Source organism: Capsella rubella, unplaced genomic scaffold (genome assembly GCF_000375325.1).
Source record: "Capsella rubella cultivar Monte Gargano unplaced genomic scaffold, Caprub1_0 scaffold_6, whole genome shotgun sequence".
Taxonomy (NCBI): domain Eukaryota; kingdom Viridiplantae; phylum Streptophyta; class Magnoliopsida; order Brassicales; family Brassicaceae; genus Capsella; species Capsella rubella.
This window is the reverse complement of record NW_006238918.1, coordinates 7,692,321-7,716,215: the sequence shown is the minus strand read 5'-3', so window position 1 is coordinate 7,716,215 and position 23,895 is coordinate 7,692,321. Positions and strand designations below refer to the sequence as shown.

The 23,895-nt window shown below is 32.0% G+C and overlaps 5 protein-coding genes across 5 annotated transcripts; 2 read left to right on the top strand and 3 right to left on the bottom strand.

Moving 5' to 3' along the window:
* The first annotated feature begins 3,678 nt into the window (after positions 1–3,678).
* LOC17881949 lies at positions 3,679–4,656 on the top strand. The gene has a single exon (XM_006289254.1). It carries the CDS (start codon positions 3,679–3,681, stop codon positions 4,654–4,656), a length of 978 nt encoding a protein of 325 aa, XP_006289316.1.
* Positions 4,657–5,495: 839 nt separating this feature from the next.
* On the bottom strand, positions 5,496–8,048 carry LOC17884366 (serine carboxypeptidase-like 47). The gene is made up of 9 exons (XM_006289935.2): positions 7,679–8,048; positions 7,360–7,528; positions 7,132–7,251; positions 6,887–7,030; positions 6,564–6,714; positions 6,373–6,461; positions 6,022–6,280; positions 5,796–5,929; positions 5,496–5,703 (listed from the first exon to the last, which is right to left on the bottom strand). The coding sequence occupies exons 1-9, from the start codon at positions 8,020–8,022 to the stop codon at positions 5,614–5,616; spliced, it is 1,500 nt and encodes a 499-aa protein (XP_006289997.1). The 5' UTR covers positions 8,023–8,048; the 3' UTR covers positions 5,496–5,613.
* A 2,119-nt stretch (positions 8,049–10,167) lies between these two features.
* On the top strand, positions 10,168–10,634 carry LOC17883253. Its single transcript, XM_006289649.2, has one exon. It carries the CDS (start codon positions 10,168–10,170, stop codon positions 10,606–10,608), a length of 441 nt encoding a protein of 146 aa, XP_006289711.2. The 3' UTR covers positions 10,609–10,634.
* A 1,733-nt stretch (positions 10,635–12,367) lies between these two features.
* On the bottom strand, positions 12,368–13,943 carry LOC17883782 (vacuolar protein sorting-associated protein 24 homolog 1). Its single transcript, XM_006288526.2, has 6 exons — positions 13,832–13,943; positions 13,538–13,614; positions 13,286–13,388; positions 13,077–13,198; positions 12,723–12,917; positions 12,368–12,603 (listed from the first exon to the last, which is right to left on the bottom strand). The coding sequence occupies exons 1-6, from the start codon at positions 13,941–13,943 to the stop codon at positions 12,523–12,525; spliced, it is 690 nt and encodes a 229-aa protein (XP_006288588.1). The 3' UTR covers positions 12,368–12,522.
* A 2,103-nt stretch (positions 13,944–16,046) lies between these two features.
* Positions 16,047–18,609, bottom strand: LOC17881772 (probable glucuronoxylan glucuronosyltransferase F8H). The gene is made up of 4 exons (XM_023781586.1): positions 17,736–18,609; positions 17,282–17,646; positions 16,952–17,202; positions 16,047–16,842 (listed from the first exon to the last, which is right to left on the bottom strand). The coding sequence occupies exons 1-4, from the start codon at positions 18,061–18,063 to the stop codon at positions 16,374–16,376; spliced, it is 1,413 nt and encodes a 470-aa protein (XP_023637354.1). The 5' UTR covers positions 18,064–18,609; the 3' UTR covers positions 16,047–16,373.
* Positions 18,610–23,895: the final 5,286 nt, after the last annotated feature.

Here is a 23,895-nt window from a genome sequence, read left to right as displayed (position 1 = left end):
ACTCATTTTTGCGAAATTCCAATTACCAAAATTTTTTATCATCACGAGTTGACTTGCCAATGTTGTTTTCATTATTACATTTAGTAAAGTGCCAAAAGAACCCCTTCATAATTATTCATTCGTACCACTTTTGATTGACACTTGCATGCATGAATAAATCTTTAATTAATAGGACACACACACACATATATGAATTTCATGATGATCAGGTTTATATTTGGACCGACTAATCAACTTCAGAGCTAATGACCCGTCGATGGGGTATATGTCTCCATATATGTACAATTGATAGATCTACTGTACATTTTTACATCATTTAAGGTACATGTGTTTTATTCATGCAGACACAGTCACACACACTCATTTCCACAAATGTGTAAGTAATATGTATGCGTGTGTACAAATAGCCAAACAAAAGTTTCCAGATTCGTGGTGTAGTCCTTACATTTGCTACGATACATTTATGTGTGTATTAAGGAACTTCATTGTATGTGTTTGAAACCAAAAAAAAAAATGTATGTGTTAGTCACATTTATAGCTTTATATCATCGGTAAATATATATCTAACGTAGCAAATGCAATGAGTTCTCTTAAAAACACTTTAATCCAAAAAATTATTTAGGGGAGTAATGAAAGTGGTAGTGATGTTGACTACGTGAAACTTTGGCTTTTGAACTTCTTTGTCAATTTAATACTTGCATCAATAAAATAAAATAAAAATTCGTCTTATAAAATATCTTATATTGAGGATATTTGAAAAAAAAAAAGTATAAATGCATGCTAACAATTTTTTTATTATTATTACATTGATATAAAATGGATTTAACATTGAACTAGAAAAGTTTTTATGGCGTATAATTGAACGCTATCAAATCATTTTTCTATTATATACAAATTGGCTACTAAATTTTTCAAAAAGATATGTTGTTTTACAATTTCATAATTTACGTGGATTTTCAACTCAATTTTTAAATATAAAAGAAATTTCATGAAAATCGTGCTGGTGAACAAAATCTCGAGTGTGTATATAATTGGAGATACTGCCCTTTGGTGGTAATGTTCAATGCATATTTAGAAAACAGTTCTTACAAAAAAAAATATATATTTAGAAAACAGTATTGTCTCATTGGAGTTAGACATGACCAAAAGCTAACCTTAACCGTATTTTTAACCGTAACCGAACCGTTTATCAACCGTAACCGTATAAAACGGTTAAAAATTGTAACCGTTAACCGTAAAAGTAAATTAGTTACGGTTAAAAAATAATAATAACCGTAACCGTTAATTAACCGTAACCATAATTAACCGTAATTAATCGTCGGTTAACCGTACGGTTAAGCGCTCGGTTAACCGCATATTTAAATTTTTAAAATAAATTATATTATAAATGTATACAATACCCAGATTTAACTAATTCACTATAAATAATTGAAATCACATATATTTTTTACTTGTAAAATAAATAATATTTCATAAAATTTTATCTCTAATATTAATATTATAATAATCATCAAATAACCGTAACCGTATTTAACCGTAACCATAATTAACCGTAACCGTATATAACCGTAACCGTCTTAACCGTATATATAATGATTAAGGTTATGGTTAAAAAATTATAACCGTTAACCGGTGGTTAATTAACCATAACCGCATTAACCGTAACCGTGGTCATGTCTAATTGGAGTTCCATGGTTTCCAAGCAATTACTAGAGAAATACTCATAATTTCACCACAAATTGTTATCATTTAATATTTCTCATGCGTCACCTCTTAGACAGACAATTATGATATTATCTGGTTTGCTGATCATTATTATAATTTCAGTCATAAGAATTATTGAAAAGCAATAAAATATGTTTGACAAAGAAAGTTATAATAAAAAGCAATAAAATAGGCTGATTATGGGCAAAAAATAATTTAAATATATATATGACTGACAAAAACAAAACATAACAATTAGTTTAAATTTGGTTGAGTCAAACCATGATTGGATGCTGGATACCAAAAAGACAAGAGTCTTTTTCTAGTTTGACTCTCAGTGTATTACTTTGGTTTTTCCTCAACGGTTGGCAAACTAAAGTGGACAAATTACTGAAGGTTTTCTCCAGGCTGTTAAACCATTTTCAACATTAAATAGATATATATTTTAAAACTTATAAACAGATATTTTCAACCTATTATAAAATATGTTACTACCTAATACACATTATTTTCACTGCTACAGATAGACATTAATCAATTAAAAAAAATCCAGCAGTATATATATATATATATATATATATATATATATATATATATATATATATCTTTTCATGCTTTCTAGTTTCTAGTATGTTATAAAGAAATTTCACCCACTTAAATAGTTTAACTTGTAATTTTATTAATTTTTAACTTAATTTGATGTAATATACTATTTTTAATATTATACTTCTATGCATTAAAACATATCCCATAAGAAAATAATACGTATTAAATTTTTAATCCAATCATAATTTACTTTCATATTTTTTCATTTTTCATTTCCCAAATTTTTTAATTTATTATATAACTATGAGGTGTTAAAAAGTGATACTTATTATTTCAACATCTATTACAGTATATAGCATTAAAAATGCTAGTTTTTATTCTAATTTTTCATTTGATTTGATGCATTATATCTAATACTTAGAAAATTTGATATATAAGTATATTTCTGTATAAAATTTCTATTAGCAATACAAAATAGTTTTCCAAATTAAATAATATATATGAAACTTTGATATATTTCACTGAAGAATTATTTCATCTAAAAAAATGTTGATGGTCAGTATTAAATATATATTGAAACAAATCTCGACATACTGGTGGATTTAATCTAATATGTTATACTTTATCATTGCTAGTAATCATGAATCTATGTAAAGTATATACAAAATAAATCGTATATAGGAAAAGTCTTTAAAAGGAACCTCAAATCTTTATGTTTTAAAAAAATAATCTTTAACTTTAATCTTTAGATAAACCCAAATTGTGTGACACTACAGTTAAGCTACAACTAGATTTACATCCATTGATAAGATTACATGTTAATATATCATACCATAATCCAAATACTTCCTAAGAGTGAATTTTACCTAAAATTTTAGAAATATAGAAATGTGCTTACAAGAATTGATTTAATTCTATTTAGCAGCAAAAGTATTTCTGAAATTTTTGTATTGTTGTTTTTTAAAAAAGAAAAGCATTACACCTTAGCTAGCCTGTTTAAGATATTATTATTATGATCCAAAAATTGGTGATTTAATGCAAAATTTAGTGTAATATAAAATAACTAAATAAGTGTATAACATGGAAACAAATCTTGGCTCTCCTGGTAATTTGCAAGATAAAATTAGCCAGATCACTACATCAATCAAAAGATATTTTATAATTTTTAATTTTTCTAAATGTTACCATACGTATAAAAGTTTTTTTCTGTAAATAAAAAGTAAAGTAAATCATCAAAGATTATGTGCATCAAAATATTTACAAAAATCCAAAAATAATGGTTTTTGGACTAGATATCTTCCTTTCGTGTTCAATTTTTTTTTTATATATATATAATGAATTTCTACTTTTGATTTATTGATATGCACGTACCATTATAAAAGGTGACATAGTTAAAAAGTTTAACATACACTCTTCTTGACTTTCAAAATGAATTCATTTCCAAATGGTTTAAACTCTTATGGTGATGATACTATGAACAATCGTAGGTTTACTCCCATCGAAATGAATTCCAACTTTAGGAATTACGAGTCTAAGATGGTTGAGTCAAGATTCATTACTTCTGGCCACACAAACCATCATGGTTTATTTTCTTCTTCGTCTCTCTCTTCATCTTCTTTTGGTCTCAATAATCCACAAGTGGCTTATCAAATGAGGCAAAACATGGTGTCTCGTTTCGAGATGCCTTGCATAACTCAAGTCCCTAATAATCCTCATCTTTCTCAAATCTCTGTCACTCAAACTATCACAAATAGGTATTCCGCTATTATTCCAACCCATAATTTGGTCACTAGCCAAAATGCATATCGTCGTGCCATGAATCACAACATCTTCAATTCTTCTTTTTACCCTACAAATTTTGTTGAGAAACAGTGCGAGATCTTGAATCCAACACCTCTACGTACTGTTTTTCCACATCAAACTTCTGTGTATCCAAGGCAGCCTAATAGGTTTTCTTTTTCACCGGAACACCACCATGACCAACATGTCTCCAATCGTCGACCAGTGAAGAAACGATGTAGATCAACCAGGTATTTCGAAGAAAACTTTGAAGGTTTTGATTCTGAAGAAAGTGGTGAATATGATGGTCGAACACATAGTTTACCATATAAGAAATATGGTCCATATACATGTCCCAAATGTAACAATGTGTTCGACACTTCACAAAAGTTTGCTGCGCATATGTCCTCGGTTCATTACAAGAATGAGACCATCGATGAAAAGTTTAAGAGATACAAAGCGAGGAACAAAAAAAGATTATGTAAAACAAACCAAATGAGCCATGAGGAATCTCACAACATCCAGCCCGAAGAGAGAGTTGTAGAGCAAGGTGGAGGCAATGACAACACAGCAAGCGACCCTGAAGCTTTTCAACACCATATGATTGTTAAAGAAGAACCAGTTTAATTATGATATTTTTAATTAATATGTTATTTGTTTTTATTAAGTTTGGAATAATTTAAATAACAATGTCTCAATGTTAGTGGTATTTTTTTGTCGTTTTAAACAATGATTCGCAACTGCTATTAAAAAAAAAAGTGATTAACAAAAAATTATCTCTGTGTTTTGACATCAGTTTTTTTTTTTTTTTTTTGGAAATTTTTCGTTTGTAAGCAATTTGTGAAGCCAACAATAATATGCGGTAGATGGTGGATGTATAAGTCTAAACATACAAACCAATTTGAATATGTGCTTCTTTTTTCTCTAATCAAACATCATAAATTGTCGAGTTTAGTGGCAAACGGGTGTTAAGAAAATACGCTTCGTTTTAGTCATTTAAGATCATGGCATGAAATTCTTGTAAATGAAAGCTACGATCACATTTCTTTTGAAATGAAAATGTTCACTACATTAAATTCATGGACCATACTAATTTTTAGACATTAACCAATACCTATGTTCATATATATATCCTTTAGCTTATATGGTAACTGGGCAACCATGTGATATTATATGGTTGTGAGTTCAAGTGCCCTATCTCCCTTTTTACTACTTTTTTTTGGGTTAAAATATAATAAAATTAGCAAATTAGTAATATAAAAAATTATTAACATTTTGTCATTAATTTATTATTTTTAGGGCTGAAGTTTGTGTGATATGGTTAGATAAGTAAACCCAAATATCTAATTTGTAGTGAATTGTAAGTTTGTAATTGTGTAATTTTCTAATTAACAAATAAAAATATTTTTCTATATCAATGGAAAAGTAATTTTGAAATTTTGGCTTATTAAAGATGCAAAATATACTTTCAAGTTATCAAAAATATATCTTTATGTAATATATTGTCTAATTAATATTTTATTACATATAATTTGTGTCCCATATAAGATACTTTTACTACATCCGCAGCTGCTTGGAGTACTACTAATTAAGCATTCCTCGCATCCAATACTGAAGCATTAGCAAAGAACCCTTCGGCTGATCCATAGGGACCATGTGGCCAGCATCATGAACCTTCAAGAAAAACATATAAAGACTACTAGTTTCAGTTGTGTTACATCAATATATAATAGGTTTGATTCATTAGCTTTATCTGTTTTGATTACCTTAAGAAAAGTGAGAGAACCGTAACTCTTCAGTAAACCGACTTCTTTATTATCTACCATTAACGGTACATTTTTGGCTGCTTTAAAATCCTTTTGGCCTGACCAATTCATCTCCTCAACCCACCTAGAGTTTCCTGTATAACCAAGAAAATTATTAACCAAAATTGAGGTGTATAACACAAAACTCTTAAAGCTAGAAAAATCCAAATTTTATGATCAATCTTACCAAGCCAATTGCAAAGAAGATCATATTCTCCAGCATAAACTAGTAGACTGATTCCATCATTGACAAGCTCCGGGATCTTGACCTCAAGATTAACCATCCAATCCTTTGTCATTGCATCATAAACTGTGCTACTACATGACACAAATTCGATATCTCCAACCCCTAAAGCTTTCCGTACGTTTTCTTTGTTCAAGAATGTTTCAATCTTCGAAAAATCGTAACACAATCTTCCAACACATTTCTTCCTCACGTCATAATACTTCAAAGAAAAAGAAAAAAAAAGTCTTGTAAGTGAAAAGAAAATATTTTTTAAAGATCGAAAAAAGTCAATTTCAAGAATTTGATGCTTACATTTATGCCTTTGTTTTTTTCCGTTATTGTAGTTACAATGTTGTTGCAAACCTCGAAACCAGATGCACAAGCTAAAGCAACACCAAGATCTGATATTCAGAAAATAAAGATAATTTTTAATCTTTTAACTCGAACATAAATATATCCAACAAAAATTCAGAAAAATAGAAATATATAGTGAGAGAAATTACTGCATTTTTTAATGAAGTTTTGACACTCAACGTAGTCTTGCTTGATACCCTCGTTATCGGATTCTGTAATCAATTTCATTTGCAGTGCATAGTCTCCATACGCAGCATATTGGATTTCCGGGTTGGTTAAACCGTTACCAATCGCAATACCCTGTTTTAAACCAAGATTAGACCATAACTTTTAATTTAATTCCCTAAATGTGTCCAAATTTCAACCAAAAACTTTAATTAAAAATAAAATAAAAAGGAAACTCAATAAATTAATTAAAAAATAAACCTTTTAATTAAATAAATTTCTAAAACCTTTTACGTCAATTACTAACCTTAAGGTTGATTTGGATTCCTTCTTTCTTTTTGTTTCCACTGTGAACACGTGAAGCAAAAGCCGGAATGTAGTGACCAGCGTAAGATTCACCAGTAATAAAGAAATCGTTCTTTGCGAATTTGGGATGCTCTTTGAAAAAAGCCTACCAAAGTTTCAAAGATAAAACCCAAGTCAATACAATGTCAATAACAATTCTTCTAACAACAAAATGTACGTGTACGTGAAGACCAACAACAATCGAACCTGTAAGAAATCGTAAAGGTCATTGCTTACACCGGCCTCGTCAAGCCGGATATCGCTTATATCCTTTGTGTAAGAGAAACCAGTTCCGACTGGTTGATCCACGTAGATTAAATTGGATACCTATTACAACATATGTTAAGACAAAAGACATTTTTCTATCATATATGTTTCTTGTAGACAAATATGTTTTGTTGAATAAGAAAAGGAAATCTATTAAACCAAACAAACCTTGTCCCAACCAAAATCGTTCCAAGAGAGAGAGAAATCATCTGAGATCTTAAACGGACCATTCTCATAAAACATAGCGATACTGCTACTACAACCCGGTCCACCAGATAACCAGATCACAACGGGATCAGCACTATTGTTCCGTGACTCAAAGAAGAAATAAAACATCCTGCCAAAACCAAAATCAACAAGAGCACCCAAAATGAAAAATAAAATAAGTTTAAAGCATCCATGTCTATACCAACTATTAAACTGAACAAGATTAGGGCTAAGCATGATTTGAATAGGACTAATTATTTGAACGTCTTAAAAGATTTACTTGGCTGATTTTGAATGGGGGAGGCTGTAATAACCCGCATAGTGGCCAAACTCTTGGACAGAAGGACCACCGGAAGCGTTTTGGTCACCAAACATCGCGCGAAAATCAATTTGGCTCTCGAAGAGTCTTGGAGCGTTGGGATTACCTTTTTGGATGACATTCACAGCATACTGAGGCGTAAGATTGAATGAATTGATAAGACTCTCCGCATTGAGGCTTGACAAACTCGGAGACGATGAGAAAACGTAGGGATCGTTTAAGATCCTTTTAGAACTCGAGAATGAAAAGTGAGAAGCGATGAAAATCACGAAGAGGAAAGGGAGAGAAAAATTCCTAGACTCCATTTTGTTTCTTTGTAGTTTCTTTGTATGAGAAATGGGGTTTTAACATGAAAAGAGAGGTATTTATGGGGGAGCTATCTTGTTATGTCCATTGAACTAAGGTTAGAAAAAGAAAAAGAAAATGGTAATTTCTTTATAAAAGCGTTTTCTATGGAATCTTTATTTTTTATTATGCTATACTTAATATATTGACTTAAATTAAGAAAGGAATATTTTCAAAATGGTCAAGGTTTATACAAAAGCTTAGAATATTATTCTGATTTTAAAAACTTAACAAAATAGCTAGTGTATATCTAAATCTTAGACTTCAATTTTAAATCTTATAAACTTAATATCTCATGTCACTCAAAAACAAAATTTTAAAATAGTATCTCTCCCCACAAATACTAAAGCCTGACACCTTAAAGTTCTTAACACTAAAATATAAACAAATTTTTTTTTTTTTAATTTTTAAATGTGTATTTTCAACTAATAGTTTTGCCAATTGTCACTTATAACTTTTATGTTCTCAGTTGGAAAAAAAAAAGTTAAAAAAAAAAAACAGATCTTAAAGTTAATTGCAGTTAATTACTCTTATGACATTTCATTCAATTTCGATACATTGTTTCTCAAAATTCTGACTTATTAGCGTATGTAAAGATTCAATTCACCAAAACTAAAGTAAGAGAGATGCATGAATACTAAACCCACATAATCTGTCATTAGATACATAATTTTTTGTCGTACGTATCACAAACTAATTAATTGAAATGAATAGATCCAAAGTGTAAACACGATCTCTGTTGCTTCATTATAACTACTTTAACATCGTAAAGGTTGAGCGATAGTGATATGTTTTTGCATAGTTTATGTTCAAATCATTTCCTTAACACAACTAAAGTATCCTCTTTGTTTTAGTCCCACGTACTCAATTGAAAATTTAAATTTGTGATACATCCTCAATTTCTTAAATACATCCTATAATTTAACTAAGCTACAATCTTTTTTAAAAATATTTGCATGAGCAAAATATAAGCAAAATATAAACAAAACATAAGCAAAATATAAAAAGGCAAGAAATAAAATAATCCATTTAATAAATATAAAAATAATTAACAACTTAAGATGCAAAAAAACAAATTACAACGCTGATGTTTATTACATGATAACTTAGATAGCGTGTGTAAAAATCATACATATGTTTGTAATGAATCTCAATACCGTTAAAAAAAGAAAAAAAAGTGATTCCTTCACGCTACTACTGCAACCCGGTCCCCCAGATAACCAGATCACAACAGGATCCGTCGTATTGCTTCTCGACTCAAAGAAGAAGTAAAAAAACCTCGCTCCTTTTGTGTGAGGAATGTTGTAGTAGCCAGAGTGGTCTCCTAAATCTTTGGTGGAAGGACCACCGGATGAGGAGGAGGAAAGTTGAATGAATAGGAAAAATTCTATGAGGAAAAGGAGAGAGCTCGTCATTAGAACTCGAGAGAAAATGAAGAAAGATTTTTTAAGTTTTTTTGTGTTTGATATTAGGAATGAGAACAGAATGTTGACAAGCTTATTTTGTAAACGTTCTAGTTAACCGACTCAACCAAACTATTAAACCAGCTGATGGCTTTGTCATTCGTTTTTGTGTACGAGAATTGAATAATTATGGATATGATGAACACTCCATAAGTACGTGCTTTAGGAGTAATGATGGAAGTTCCAAAAGTGTAAGATTTAGGAGTAAATAAGGTTGGTGTAATGTCCTCTTTGATTTCCAAAGCAAGAAAAATAAGCTAAATCAGTGTCCTTATCGACTTTGTTTTCTTTTTTGTTGTTGTTAGAGGTTTTAGGGTGTTATTTATGACGCAAACGCAACCATATGATCTATGTTTATAATTGATTTCTTGATCACAAGTTTTATTTATCAAGTGTTATTTATGACATTATGTTTTCTGATCTCTGTTTAATGGCAACATCAGGGAAGATCTACCAAACCAAGATTGTGTCTCTAGTTTAATTCTGATTGTAACCGCAGCATTTAGCCATGTCACCTTTGAATTCGTAAAACGTAAAGATTGATAATGCTCCAAGTTTTAGAAACCGAAGGGAGATCGTGTGTATATATAGAGACAGACACATATACCAAAAGGGAAATACATTCACATATATAACAATATCATGGACACTCTTATAACGGTATCGATCATGGCCCTAATGCTCTTTGCAAGGTCGGAAACCGCACGTGCCGCCACTCTTGTCGTATCCAACCAGCTGCAAACTCGTAAAAACGTTGCCGTTTTCGTCACGTGCGGACCAACCCCTGAGCTGTCCGAATCCGTACATGTGGGTCAAAAAACGGTGATAGACATCCCAAATGCTGCCGGCGATAATGAAAATGCGGAGGCATCTAGGGTTTTATCCCATACGAGATGTGTAGGAACGTTTTACGTCAAAGCACATGAGTCCGCGCCATACGAGACGTGGTACGATTTGTATGATTCAGACAAAGATAACTGTAAAGACTCATGTTTCGTCACTGTCAAGGACGATGGATTTTTTCGTTGGAACAATAACAAGAGAACCTGGGATAGGATCCATTCAAAGACTTGGTGGTACTAATCATATCTTTTGTTTTATTGTTATTTCTGGATTCTATTGAAATGTTCTAATTTCCTTACAGATTTGTAACATTTTTTATTAATTCAAACTAAAACTATAAACGATTACTTTTAAATATTTGAACTGTTTCATTTAATTGATTTAAAATGTTAATTAGACAAAACCGAGGATTATATAATTATAAAGCTCTTTAGGAGTGATGATGGACACTCCACGAGTCTGTGTTTTGGGAGTAATGATGTAAGTTCCACAAGTGTAAGATTTAGGTGTAAATTAGGTTGGTGAAATGTCCTCTTAAAGTTCCAAAGCAAGAAAAACAATCTAACTAAAGCAGTGTCCTTATTGACTTTGTTTTCTATTTCGTTGTTGTTAGAGATTTTAGGGTGTTATTTATGACAATGCCATATCTATGTTTATAATTGATTTCTTGATCACAATACACTAGTTTTATTTATCGAGATTAAAGATTAATTCTTCGTAACATTTAAATTGATCTGTCTTTTGTGTAATAGACATGGACTTCTGTTCTGTATAGGTCATTACCTAGGAAGATTCATTCTTCTACCTAGAATCTTCCTTAGGCCTTTATAGTCACCACAAGAATAATTTTTCTTATGTGTCTTAGATGCATTCTCTAGAATTGGTTTAGAATAATGATGTATTCATTAGAGTGAATTACGAAAAGTTGTTTCAGTACTATAAATCTACAAAGTTCACAATGACTATTGCGGTTTTAATAGTGTATAAGTTGTTTCATATATAATTTTAAAAGAATTTTTCTTTTCATATTTATAAATTAAGTTGTAACATTTTAAACTTTATTTCATCAAACATCCCCCAACCTCAATTTTTTTATAACTGAAATAATTTTGTACAGCCGCACACATGCAACTTAGGTAAGTCATATAGTACTATTTTGTTTATATTGTTTTTTTATAAATCCAATTTTTAAGTTTAGTCAATCTTGGAATTAAACATTTAAGTTAAACGTTTTAGTCGAAACAAATAAAAAAGAATGTTTTACATAATTAGGTTAGTTGACCCAAAAAAAAAAAAATTTACTAAGCCAACCATCATGCATTCATGACACATGTGTTGTGTTACTTGTATGGCAAAGTTTTCTTTCAACATAGAGAAATTGTAATCGTCTTCCTGGTCATCGGCCTAATATTCTGTCATGGTCACTCGCCAAATTATCCCATACTTTAATTCGCCACCTCAGTTTTCCATTATACAATAGGTTTGATCTAGCTAGAAACGATTTATATTATCACAATCTATTTATATGATGACTAGCCCTGACGAGAGTGATAATTTACTGAATTTCTCAATATCGGCAGATGTTATATCTCATTTCTTATTTACCAATGTCGCCGTATGTACGAAATCATAATTCGGTTTACTCCAACACTTCTAGAAATATTACAAGGTTTTAATCACTCAACCATAGCTTTCTTGAATGATACGGTTGGTCTATTCACTGTAACAAAAGGACTGATGACGTGGATATTGAGCTGGTGATCTGAAGCGAAGACTCTATCTCACTTAGAGTGTTTGTAGTTGAGAAATCTGATCTGATGTATAAATAAGGGAGATAAGTGTCGAGGGGGATTATGCTTTTTGCTGATTGTTATGGTTGTGCTTGAGAAGAGTTCTATGTTAACTCTCTTGTATGGTAACTTTATTTGTGTATTGAGAAAAAATTTGTTATCGGTTTGTGGAATCTGAGGTAATTCGTTAACGATAAAAAGGTAATTCGTTAACGATAAAAAGGTAATTCATGATTACATGTAATTTGATGCCTGGTATTTCAATTATAATATTATACAATACACTGGGATAGATAGTCATCACTTTCAAAAGTTGATCTGATAAATCAAGAATTGCGTTTAATAAAAGAGTCATTGGAATCAGTTAGGATCTAACTTTAGCGAGCCGAGCTCGAATCTCCTCCAATTCTTCCTCATCATCAACACCCTCTGCAATTGCCTCTTCCTGCAGAGAAAAAGGAAAAACAGAACACTTCTTTTAGAATCTAATCTTTCAGACTTTTTTCATTTTCTTGCAATCACATGCAATGCTTTTTTGTTGCATTGGATGGGGTTTGGGTTTACCTCGCGAGAAGTGCTCGCCTTCTGTGCAGGTACCTTTATCCTTTCCTTCCTAACAGCTTGTGGGAGCTCTGCAGCTGTTTCTCCAGCAATTGCTGTCAATACTTTATCAACCTCTTCATCGATCTCTTCTTCCATATCCTCTGAATCTAGAGCATTGTCAAGTGCCTCATTCACAAACTCTTCAATAACTCCAGCCTGCACATAACACTCAGGATTAAGTACAGTGATTTCAAACTGTAAAGGATGAAACACAGCTCCAAATGTTCAAACAGAGAAGTAGTATGATGCTTAAAGTATCGTAGATCGATAACCATACACGATTAAATAATGAGTGAGTGAAACCATTAAAAGTACCTTAGTCATCTCTTTGCTGAACTCCTGCATTGTTGCAGCCATTTGTGGAGCCTTCATGAGATTATTAACAAGCTTCATAACCTCTGCACTCTTCGACAAATGCCCAACTGTTCGAGCAACCGCTGCAAATTCCCAATGACAGAATGAAAAAGCTTAAGAAACTCAACATAGCATGAGAAATTATGAAAACAAAAGCTTTATTTACATACCAACACTCTCTCCAAGGTGCATCGATATCGAATTCATCTGCGCCTTATTTTCATATAGACGGTTTACGGTTCTTCTCGAACCCACAATTTCCTTAGCGAGTGCCTAAAAACAAAACCACATACTCAATTCAAAAGAAGAGAACCAAAGACTCCACACACAACAACAACAAAAAAAACTAATCTTTCGACAAATCCAAGCTTCAACAAAGGCAAAGACTTTATCCCAAAAATTTCATATATTTTGGATTATACCTTAGCTGAGACCATATCATTCCGCTTAGCAGCTTCTTTAATAGCTTTCTGTACATTCTTTTCTTCTCTCTGTATATCTGAAACAGATTCAAACCCAAACCCAGATGATCAAATCGACAACTTTACAATAAGCAGAAATCAAAATCAAAACTTTATAAATCATCCGATCTCAATCCGAGTCATCTAATCAAATCTAAAGCAGCATCTAATTCAACCAGATTCGTCCAAGCTCAACTTATATTAAAAAAAAACCCTAATTGACTCAAAAGAAAAGGGGATGTGTGAATAAGAAACCTCGGATTTGGCGTTCGATGTTACGACACTCCTGTCGTAATTTGCGTTGCCACTCACGTAAGAGTTGTTTCGGATCAGGCTTTGGCTTTATGATGTTCATCACTCTCTCCATTGTTACGACTTCTGTTTTTACCTTTCTCTGTGTGTTCTAGGAGAAGAAAGAATATTTGTAATGCTTAATTTTGCCCTCTGGCGGACCAAACCCAAAACTATTCGACAAAGGAAACAAAACATTAACAGTCTAACCGAATCAGGAATATAACTTTTTAAGACCGAACCGGAGAACATAAACAATCAATCAGACCGAACTGAAATAAAACAAATCGAATTTCTATAAATATTTCTTTATCCAATTAACAGAATCGAACTTCGTATTTATCGCAACACATAATTTTTTTTTGCAGTTGAATCTATATATATAAATTTAGTTTTTTCTCTATTCTCATTATGCCACCTAAACATAAGCCATATTTTTATTTAAATATTAAAATAAATTTAAAACATTCATTTAATGCATATTTATGTTACTTATTTAATTAATAAAAAGTTTATATACATAAAAATAAATTATGTAAAAAAATGAAATGTTAAAATAAAAAAAACAATACTTTAATTTTTTTATTAATGGTAATAATATAATTCAACTTTCATTTAAATTGATCATAATTTAATATTTTAAATATGTTACTGAGTTTTAGAATGGAAGTAAATTTTAAATTTATGGTAGACTAAAACAGCATTTATGTAATTGTATATATAAAATTATAAAGAGGAAAAATAAAATGAAAGTGAAATATTAGTTTATAACATGATCAAAAAGAAAAAAATGATATTTCATAAACTGAATCAAATGTTTTTAATCCAAATTTGAGTATTGAAAGATAATAATTAAAGATAAAATAATTATAACATTTTTGAAAATCAATTAAAAAATAATAAAATATCACAATATGAATAAAAAATCAACAAAACAAGATTATAAACCTCCCGCGCGTAGCGCGGATCAACTGCTAGTACTTAATAAAATTAGTGATAATTTAATTATTATTTTTTTTACAAAAATCACGTTTATAGCAATCGGGATAAACTTTAAATAGTTAAAACATGTGTATAAAATAGAAAGTTCAAAAACAAAAAGAGGCTAAGGTAATGGTCGAAGTCGGCCCAACAGACAATAGAGTCTATGGATAAACAAAACAAAAATATAGGGCCTTTTAGTAAAGTAAATTGTTTTGGGAGGCCTTTTCGTGTATGAATTTTGTTTTTAACTTAGGGAAATAGGTCCAGGATCCAGACCCCTAGATTAGATCCCAGGAGGATAGTACTTTGGACCAATGAGGTAATGACCATACCAATTATATAGTCATAGATGAGGTACCGTGTCACTTTCGTCCTAAACAAAAATCATGATTAATGGTCATTGTTCTTGTTGTCATTTCAGAACAAAACAACAGTACCGAAACATATTTGTTAGGTTTCCTAATTGCGGCTTACATCACTATTAGCAATACGTTTATAGAATTTTGTTTTCTTGATCAATATGTGTTTGACAAATAACAATGATCATATTGCGAGCAGTGCATTAGACAAGAATGGAGAGAGAGAGACTGTTGTCACTTCTCATTTGTTGTAATGTGTTTGTATCTCTGCCTTGTAACTATATATAATATTCGATAGATGAAGAGCTTAACGAGGAAACCAACATATAGATAGTTGTGATTAGTGTGATACAATAATAATAATAATTTGATTGGTGTACTACTGTTTGGTGATGTCTACAAGACATAAAGATAAGAAACTAAAGTGGCCCTGCATAAGTATATGTGTAAATTATTTATATATTAAAAAAAAAATACTACACACAAATTGTATTATTAGTAATATTACATTTATTGAGATATGCATCTTCTTCTGACACACTAGCTGTCTCTTGCTCACATTGCTCTGTCCTTCATCTTTCCCTATACATTATTACACTTACACCATCTTTTTTTATTCTATCTTTTTATTCATTACAAAATTCTATTAGCTAATTATTTCTAAGTATGGTCAACTAAAGTTTAGATCCGATCAGAGCTTTTATGTGTAAACAAATTGCAAGTATTCGTGTAACTTTGTTATACTAGTAGGTAGCTAATTTGATATAATAACTTATCACAAAAACAAATTATCGTTTTAGCTTAGTAATTTTCTAGTTAGATGTTAAATTAGAAAATGAGATTTGATGAATTTAATTATAATTTGCAACTTTGATTTTATATTCAAGAAAGAATCATCTATAAATGCCTACTCAACAAAAGAATTACAGGTCAGCAATACTTTACACTTTCACTTCCCCAAAGCACGTTTCAATCCACTCAGTGCACGCCAGCTCAGCAAACATCTCACGTGTCGGGTTTAAAACCCCACCTCACGTTGTGGACACCCCCACCCCACACACGAGACATTCCCGGTTTAACCCGATTCCGAATCAGTCCGAACAAAACTAATCCAGCCTAGCATCCATTCCCAATTCAGACAGCGAATCTTACATGTCGACTTCTCATTGGCTCAGTACCCTTGACCTTCTGTACGACCGTTCACCGAGCTTTCTCCGCAACGCCTCGAGGATCCGCCACGTGGCGTCTCCTTCTTTCATCGGAACGTTGTACAAGAGGGACCGTTTGATCTCCGGCTCGTGTAGGTTTCGCTGTATCGCTGACAAGTTAGTCGCAGCCACGTGTTCTAAAATCTTTCGTAGATTCCTCACGTCTTTCTCCGCCACCGTGAGCGAGATCTCCGGCCACCGTACCGTCTCCGAGAACGGTAGCTTGATCCCGTCAGCTATCACCACGGGAACGCACCCTAACACTGCGGATTCCACTAGCCTTGGACTCCATGGTGCCCACCCTAGTGGACAGAGACAAAACACCGATCTCACGATTTCTGATCGGTATCCAGCAAACCGGTGCCGGTTTAGATAAAACCGTCTTCTTCCCCCGTATTTTTTTAGAATCGCCGTTCTCACTCCCCTACACACGCCGGAGGAAAAAAATTTCACATTGTAGTAAAAATTAAACGAAAACACACACAAAAGTCAAAGTCAACAAGAAAAAATTGTTAATGGCTACGCAAACGCACTTGCTGTAAAAGCGTCCGCTTATATTCTTAGGGTTGACTTCCATCTTTCCCCGGAAAAACGCCCAAATGTCTCGCCGTCCGTTCGCCGGAGATCTTTCGACAGCTCTCTCAACACTCTCCGGCGGGATATAAGGCGGGATCACAACATGCTCCACTTCTTGACATGGATGCTTGTAATTTACTCCAAACGTTTGTAAAATTATTGACTTCTTCATAAACTCTGGTATCCCTTCCTCAATAGCCATATCCTCCTACACATAACAAAAAGATCAACAATTACATCACGCATGTCACTATTTACAAGCCTTACTTCAAATCTTGAAAGCTTACCATAGCGTGGAAGCAAGCGCCAAAGTCATGGGAAGCAACGAAGACATGGTCAGAGCCTTGAGTCCGGTTCCAAAACGGGTGACGAACGGAGAGGAAATCAACGGCGGAGCTGAGGAGAGAGCGGGCGTGGCTTAAAGAAGGGAAGCCGTTGGATGTTGAGAAATTGCAAGAGACGTAGACAGGGACGAAGAAGAAATCAGCTTCTTCAGGGTCTAACGTACGGACGACGGAGGAGAGAAGCGCACGGTGAATCGCTACCTCCGCCGCGAAAAGATGAGTGGCGCAACGTTCTGATGCCTTAACCCAATCTTCGTTATAACTCGCCGGTAAATCGTATACATATATCTTCATTCCGCTGAACATACCTTTAATCAGAAACCCCAAAAAATAAGAATCAATATTAAAAAATCAATCTTTGAAAAACAGAGGAGATATAAAGGATCGATTTTTATACCAATGGAGGTGGTGGTAATGGCGGAAGATTCGATGAGAGCACGAGAAGGGAGAGACGACGAGGATTTATGGTTAGACAAGAGACGTATCGAGGGAGATGAGGAGGATTGGTCTTCGCCGGAGAAGTAAGATGTGAAGAAATAGAAAGAGAGAAAAAACCAGAGGATCCATGTGTAATAGTTTCTGAAGAAGAAGAAGACAAAGGTGTTTCTTTTATTTCCTCCTCCTCTGTTGTTGTTGTTGTTGTGATTAAGCTGCATTTTCACGACGAAACCTGTCTTCATCTTCTTCGTCTTCGTCGTGTTCGGTCTCGTTATCTCAAGCGACATTGCTTGAATTTTTTTAGCTTAATACACAACGACAGAGAGATTTGGGGAGAAATGTAGAGAAAAAGTCGTTGAATGAATCGTTTTTGTTAATCTCTAATCAAAAAAAAAAAAAAAAAATTTGTAACAAAATCGTTGATCTACTACTACTACTACTACAACTTCCTCATCATTCTCTCGTGTGGGTTTGGTTTGAATCCAACAGGGTCATAACAAATCATTAAGAAACCTTGTAAAAGAAAATAAAAATTGTTTTTTTTTTCAGAGTAGAGAGAGAGAGAGAGAAGGTCACATGGTGGTGGTGATTGATGGCAATGGAGCAGAATAGAGCTCGGCAATGGTCTCGGGTTCATCGCTGCGCTGGTCAAGTGTCTTCATAACCGTACCAGATGATGTAAAATGACGATAATGTCCTTGTTTGTTGTAGGCTCTCTGTAATAATTACATTTTTGTGTATTTTTGGGTAAGTTGGGAGATGGATGATGTTTTAGTTCCCGTGAAGAGCATGCATGTGCTTTGTTTGATAAGCTAATTGTTCTTGTTTTTTTTTTTTTTTTTAGATTTCTCTTATCGTTTTGTAGTTAATAATGACAAGTTAAGCTTAGCTTGCACCTCGTTTTATTTCACTGATTTTACCAAAGTTAAGAACTTGTCATAATGAAGAAAATGAAACCTGACAAAATTAATGAAATGTTGAAAACTGTTGCACTATACGTACGCAATAAGCTAATGTTTTTGTACCCAAATTATAGAATCATAAACTCAAAAAAAAGGCCTAAACCTTAAATCTGAAATTGGGTAGTTTATAATTTAAATAAAAAAAAAAATTTAGCCTTTCTCATTAATAGTCCCTACATAAAACAGTTACATATTGGCTTTGAGATCCTTTTTTAATTATTTTTTATTAGTAATTTGAGCAGCCAAAAAAAAACATACATCGTACTTCATCCCAAACAAGTAATAAAATATTAGTTTTTTTCCACCTAGTTTATTTTTTAAAAACTTGGATTTGAAATTGAAGAATAATAATATATAAGTAACATGTAATCGAACCAAAATCCACTATATTATTAGTGTGGGGCTTTGAAAAGAAAACGCAAAAGGTATCTAAAAAACTTAAAAAGCTTACAAAGGCCACACTGGCCAGAGTGGCCACCGGGTGTGGGGAGAAGGAAGTGCGGCACATTTATACACACACCAAAAGATATTTTATAAAATCCATTGTCTTTGTAATCTTATTCATTAGTTCTTTTTGCCTAATGTAAATTTTGAAGTGTTTGGTTGCTATCAGAATGTGTTGTAGTGTGCTTATACGTATATACTACTTACATGCATAAGCTTTTTGTATACATAAATTTGGGTTGGCTAAATCTTAGTACACATTAATTTTGTTCTCTAAGTGTAATTATACATGTATTAATAATGGTGAAAGATCATCACTTTCACACCAATCAATTCAAAGTAGACAAGTATAGTTTAAGACTTAGAAAAGTAGTAGCTTGTTAATCAATTCAAGTAGACAAGTAGTTTAAGACTTAGAAAAGTAGGTATTAGCACGGACGACGCCTAAGAAGAACGATAGAAGTTGGACATGCATCTTCTATCTTTATCTATAAGTCATGCATGCCCACTTGGTAAGATAATAACGAAGACGCAATAAAGTTTTCCTTTTCTTTTTGTGTGTTGTACGCTCTCATGCATGTATCAGATGTTATTTCTACGAAAGTATAAGGCATGGTTTTGTTATTTCTACGAAAGTATACTAATGATCATCGGTAGGGCAAATAACACCCCAACCTATAACCCAGACTCGAAAACAAGTGAAAGAGTCGGATACCTTAGAAAAATATAACGTAAAAGAACGTATTGGTTAGGTGACTTTGAAGTAAAAACAAATCTACCGACGCAGCAAACATGCATCGATAAAGAATTGAGCTTTATGTTTGGATATCAAAGTGGTTGTACCAATATCACAAAAATGGGTAATTAATTTAAGGCTTCTGTGAAAATTTGGTGTGTTTATTACTACTTTATTTTAGGAATTCTCAGCTACTGATTGGTTGCACTTTTATTTAAATCACCTAGCTAGACTATACTATAGTAAATGAAACATTTAATATTTATAACCAACAACTCAATTCATTCATCTACTCATCTGCCCATAAAAGGCTACGCTGTATATTTATATACATGGAGACAGAATTGGATTTACACAATATTAAACGCTCAAACTATTTTTTTCTTTTTTCTAATGTTCACACATATATCACGTATAGTTATTGAATATGGTTGACTTTGGTACAATTTTTTAAAAAACTTGGTGTTATAACATAGTAAGTTTAGTAGCGTAGTTTATATATTTCCAGATGTGTTTTTCTCTGAAGCTAAGACCAGCCTCAACGGAGAGAGACTTTCAAAAGTTCTGTCAAATGAAGAAAAATATTATTTAATTTATAATTATATATTTTTTCTTTTTTTTTATCAGATATAACATTTAATAGAATGACATATGGTCATTTATACAGAGATACGAGTTCTCTAGAGAAAGCTTTCAGAAACAGTTTCTCTTTTTTTTACCTTCTCTTTTATATTTTTATTATTATTTTGTTAAAACGTTCTCTGGAGGAATACCCCATTGGAGTTGCTCTTAGATACTACTTCTTAACGATCGCCATAAACGATCGCCACACTAATAATCAAAGACAACACTTTGATATTCGAAAATATTCATATATGTTATGAAATTATATATTTTTCTATTTATTTATTACTCTTCGGATACTATTTGGTTTGACTATATAATAAATACTAAATAGTATAGTCTCTTTTATTGTCAATGTATTCACAAGGCATTCATGATTCGGCAAATATTATTCTTCACATTAAATTATCTGTCTCTCTATATATATATATTTATTGTGGGAACATTATAATCGAAGCAATATGTTTGGTAAGGGGATATCTTATACTTAAATCAGAAGGAAGAAGGCTATGAGCATTTTTGGTATAAATCTGCCACTTCTTAACATCCTCTGTTAACTTTTCTTTTTGATTTTTCTAAAGAGTTTCAATGTGCATTTAAAACAAATACAATTGTTATACAAAACACCAAAAACCATTTTATATTTATTAACAAATGGAGTGAAAAAAATAAATTTGATTCAATACTGAATATTCTATGAAAGGGTTGATAAAAACATTGTCTATACAATTTGTAATTTAGGGCCGATGAAGAGAATGTATTTTTAACTGCAATTTGTGTTTCATTCCTTGTTTCGTCTACGCATTTAACACTTTAGAATTTTAATGATTTCATCTAAGACTAAAGATGGGCCTTTAAAGGACTTTACAACCCATTGTAAATAGTTGGACTGGAAGTGTTCTACACCATATCACCCACTTATAATTTATCGATGAGATAGTGTGGTCTAAATCTACTGTTTTACCAACTTTAGGAAATGGTCTAGTCTAAGTTTAGTATATGGAGTTTGTTTTCTGAACATGTTATCTCTGATTAATTGTATAATGGAATGGATTAGGGATTAACCAGGCAGTCTCCGGTTTAAGTCCAGTCTTGAGTCAGTCCTAAGTTATAATGTTTAGGTTTGGTTTATCATGGTTTACAAAAAAAAAAACAAAAAAAAAAAGGTTTGGTTTATCATAGGGTTTAGGTTTGGTTTAACTTGGGCGATCGTATGTAACTAACCGGACTTGATCGAAAGAAGGATTACATATATCTAACAGTGTTGTAAGAAGATATGATTACAAAGTCATTTTCACTAGCGTATTTAACATTAATATGCTTCTTTCGAACTCCACAATCCTTACACGTGAACGTAGAACTGTACTCAAGAACGCAAATTATCTTGTTGATTTGCAACTTGCTTCAACATTATTCCTAGTAAGGCTATTTATTTATGCGACCGTCAAACTTACATAATTATTGAAGATAATTTTGGTTTAGTGCACATGGGGATGGATACTAGACCATAAGTTGATATATACAACTATACAAGCTTAATGAACTGCTTAGAAGAGCTGTTTCAGTGCTACCAGATCCTAATACAAATTTTGTTTTAAAAATAACTGTATGATCCGAGAAAATATACGAACCGTAAGCCCAATAACTCCACAGATTATTTGGAGTCCGGCTCAGATGAATTTGTGAAGTCCATGTGTCTTTGGATATTTGCTTTTACTTTCTTTTTTTCTGAAACAGATATTTGTTTTTACTTGCATTGCATCCATTAACAAAACAGTTATTTACTTATCTTTTATTTTCACTCTTCCACAGTTTTCTATTTTTTTGACAAATGAATTATTGCTAATGCAATAGAAGTTAGTCACATTCTTACCCAAAAAAAAAAAAAGAAGTTAGTCACATGGTTGATCAAAAATGGTAATATATCAAACCCAAAAAAATATATATATATCCATAATATGTTTTCTTTTCTAAACAAAACTTTTCAACATTAAATACCCTACTTCGAGAAAACGTTGTATTTTTTATTTCCGTTCTCCATGTTTTCAAACACAAGACGACTAAGATGGTTAGCCACTTTAAAATGGGATTATTAGTCAACATAATTATACGACATAACACGCGGTGGGGAAAAAAACAAAACTGAAAGAACTTTTGTGATGTATTTGTGTCATTGTGTGGTCGAACAGTTCTGTATGACTGGAATACAACTGGATGTTACATGTTACATGACAAAACAAGAAGTCGGCGTTTTGCATTCTAGAACTATCAAAGACATTTATTCATACACATGACTTTAACCTTAACACATACAAGAATCAATATACATAACTATACATGTCTTACACATGTTACTCAATGTAATTTTTAATCGTTAGGAATCTTATATAAACAGTAAAAAAAAAGCCTATTATTTTATGATATATTGACATGTGTCAAATGATTTATTGTCAATTATGCCATAATTTTTAAATGAAACCGATTCTATATACTCTCTCATTTTTCTACTGACAGACATGACAGATTCAACTCAAACAACAATTTGGTCTTAGTAGATGTCAAATATGCTATTTTGGTTTCTTTAATTAGGTACTATGATCATGCCGTGAACTTATCCCACATATAAGTTGAGAATAAATCATGTAAGGAAGTAATAATTTAATATGTGAGAATCTTTTTTGAACTGTCACAACGGTAAATTCGTTTTGCTATTTTCTTGCTTTCTCTAACCAGTTAAATGCATCGATTCATTAGAGCTATCATAAGTAATTGAATTATTGGCCGACAAAATACTGGTTTCCCTTAATATGGAATTTTAAGGATCTTAAAATTAATACTTAGGAGAAAACTACGCACACAAACTTGTTCCATTCATAATGATACTGAAGAATGGAAGCAAAGCATGTCCCGTGCATTTATGGATAGCTCCCATGTTCGTGGCTCTTCGTATAATTAGCTCTTATCCTGAATTATTTATGCTGTGAAAATTGCCAACATGATCATATTCACAAGGCATTACTACTAGATATGTATATTGAATATTGTGGGATATTGTGGGTCATCACATTCATAATCATATATGATATAGAGACTTATGAAGTCACATAATGATTCATGTCAATAACTGTCATTCTTATATTTTATTCTTAACTTCAAACTAATTGTGAATAATTAGATTAGCCCATATTAACACCATGTTAATTATTTAAAGACGAGATTTTTATTATCTTGATATTTGTAACTTAATAGCAACTCAACAAATATATATACAAATTATACATATTGTTGAAAGTTACAAAATCGCGAGTAGGTACAAGGAATCACGAAGCTTTACATTAGATATATCTTTGTAC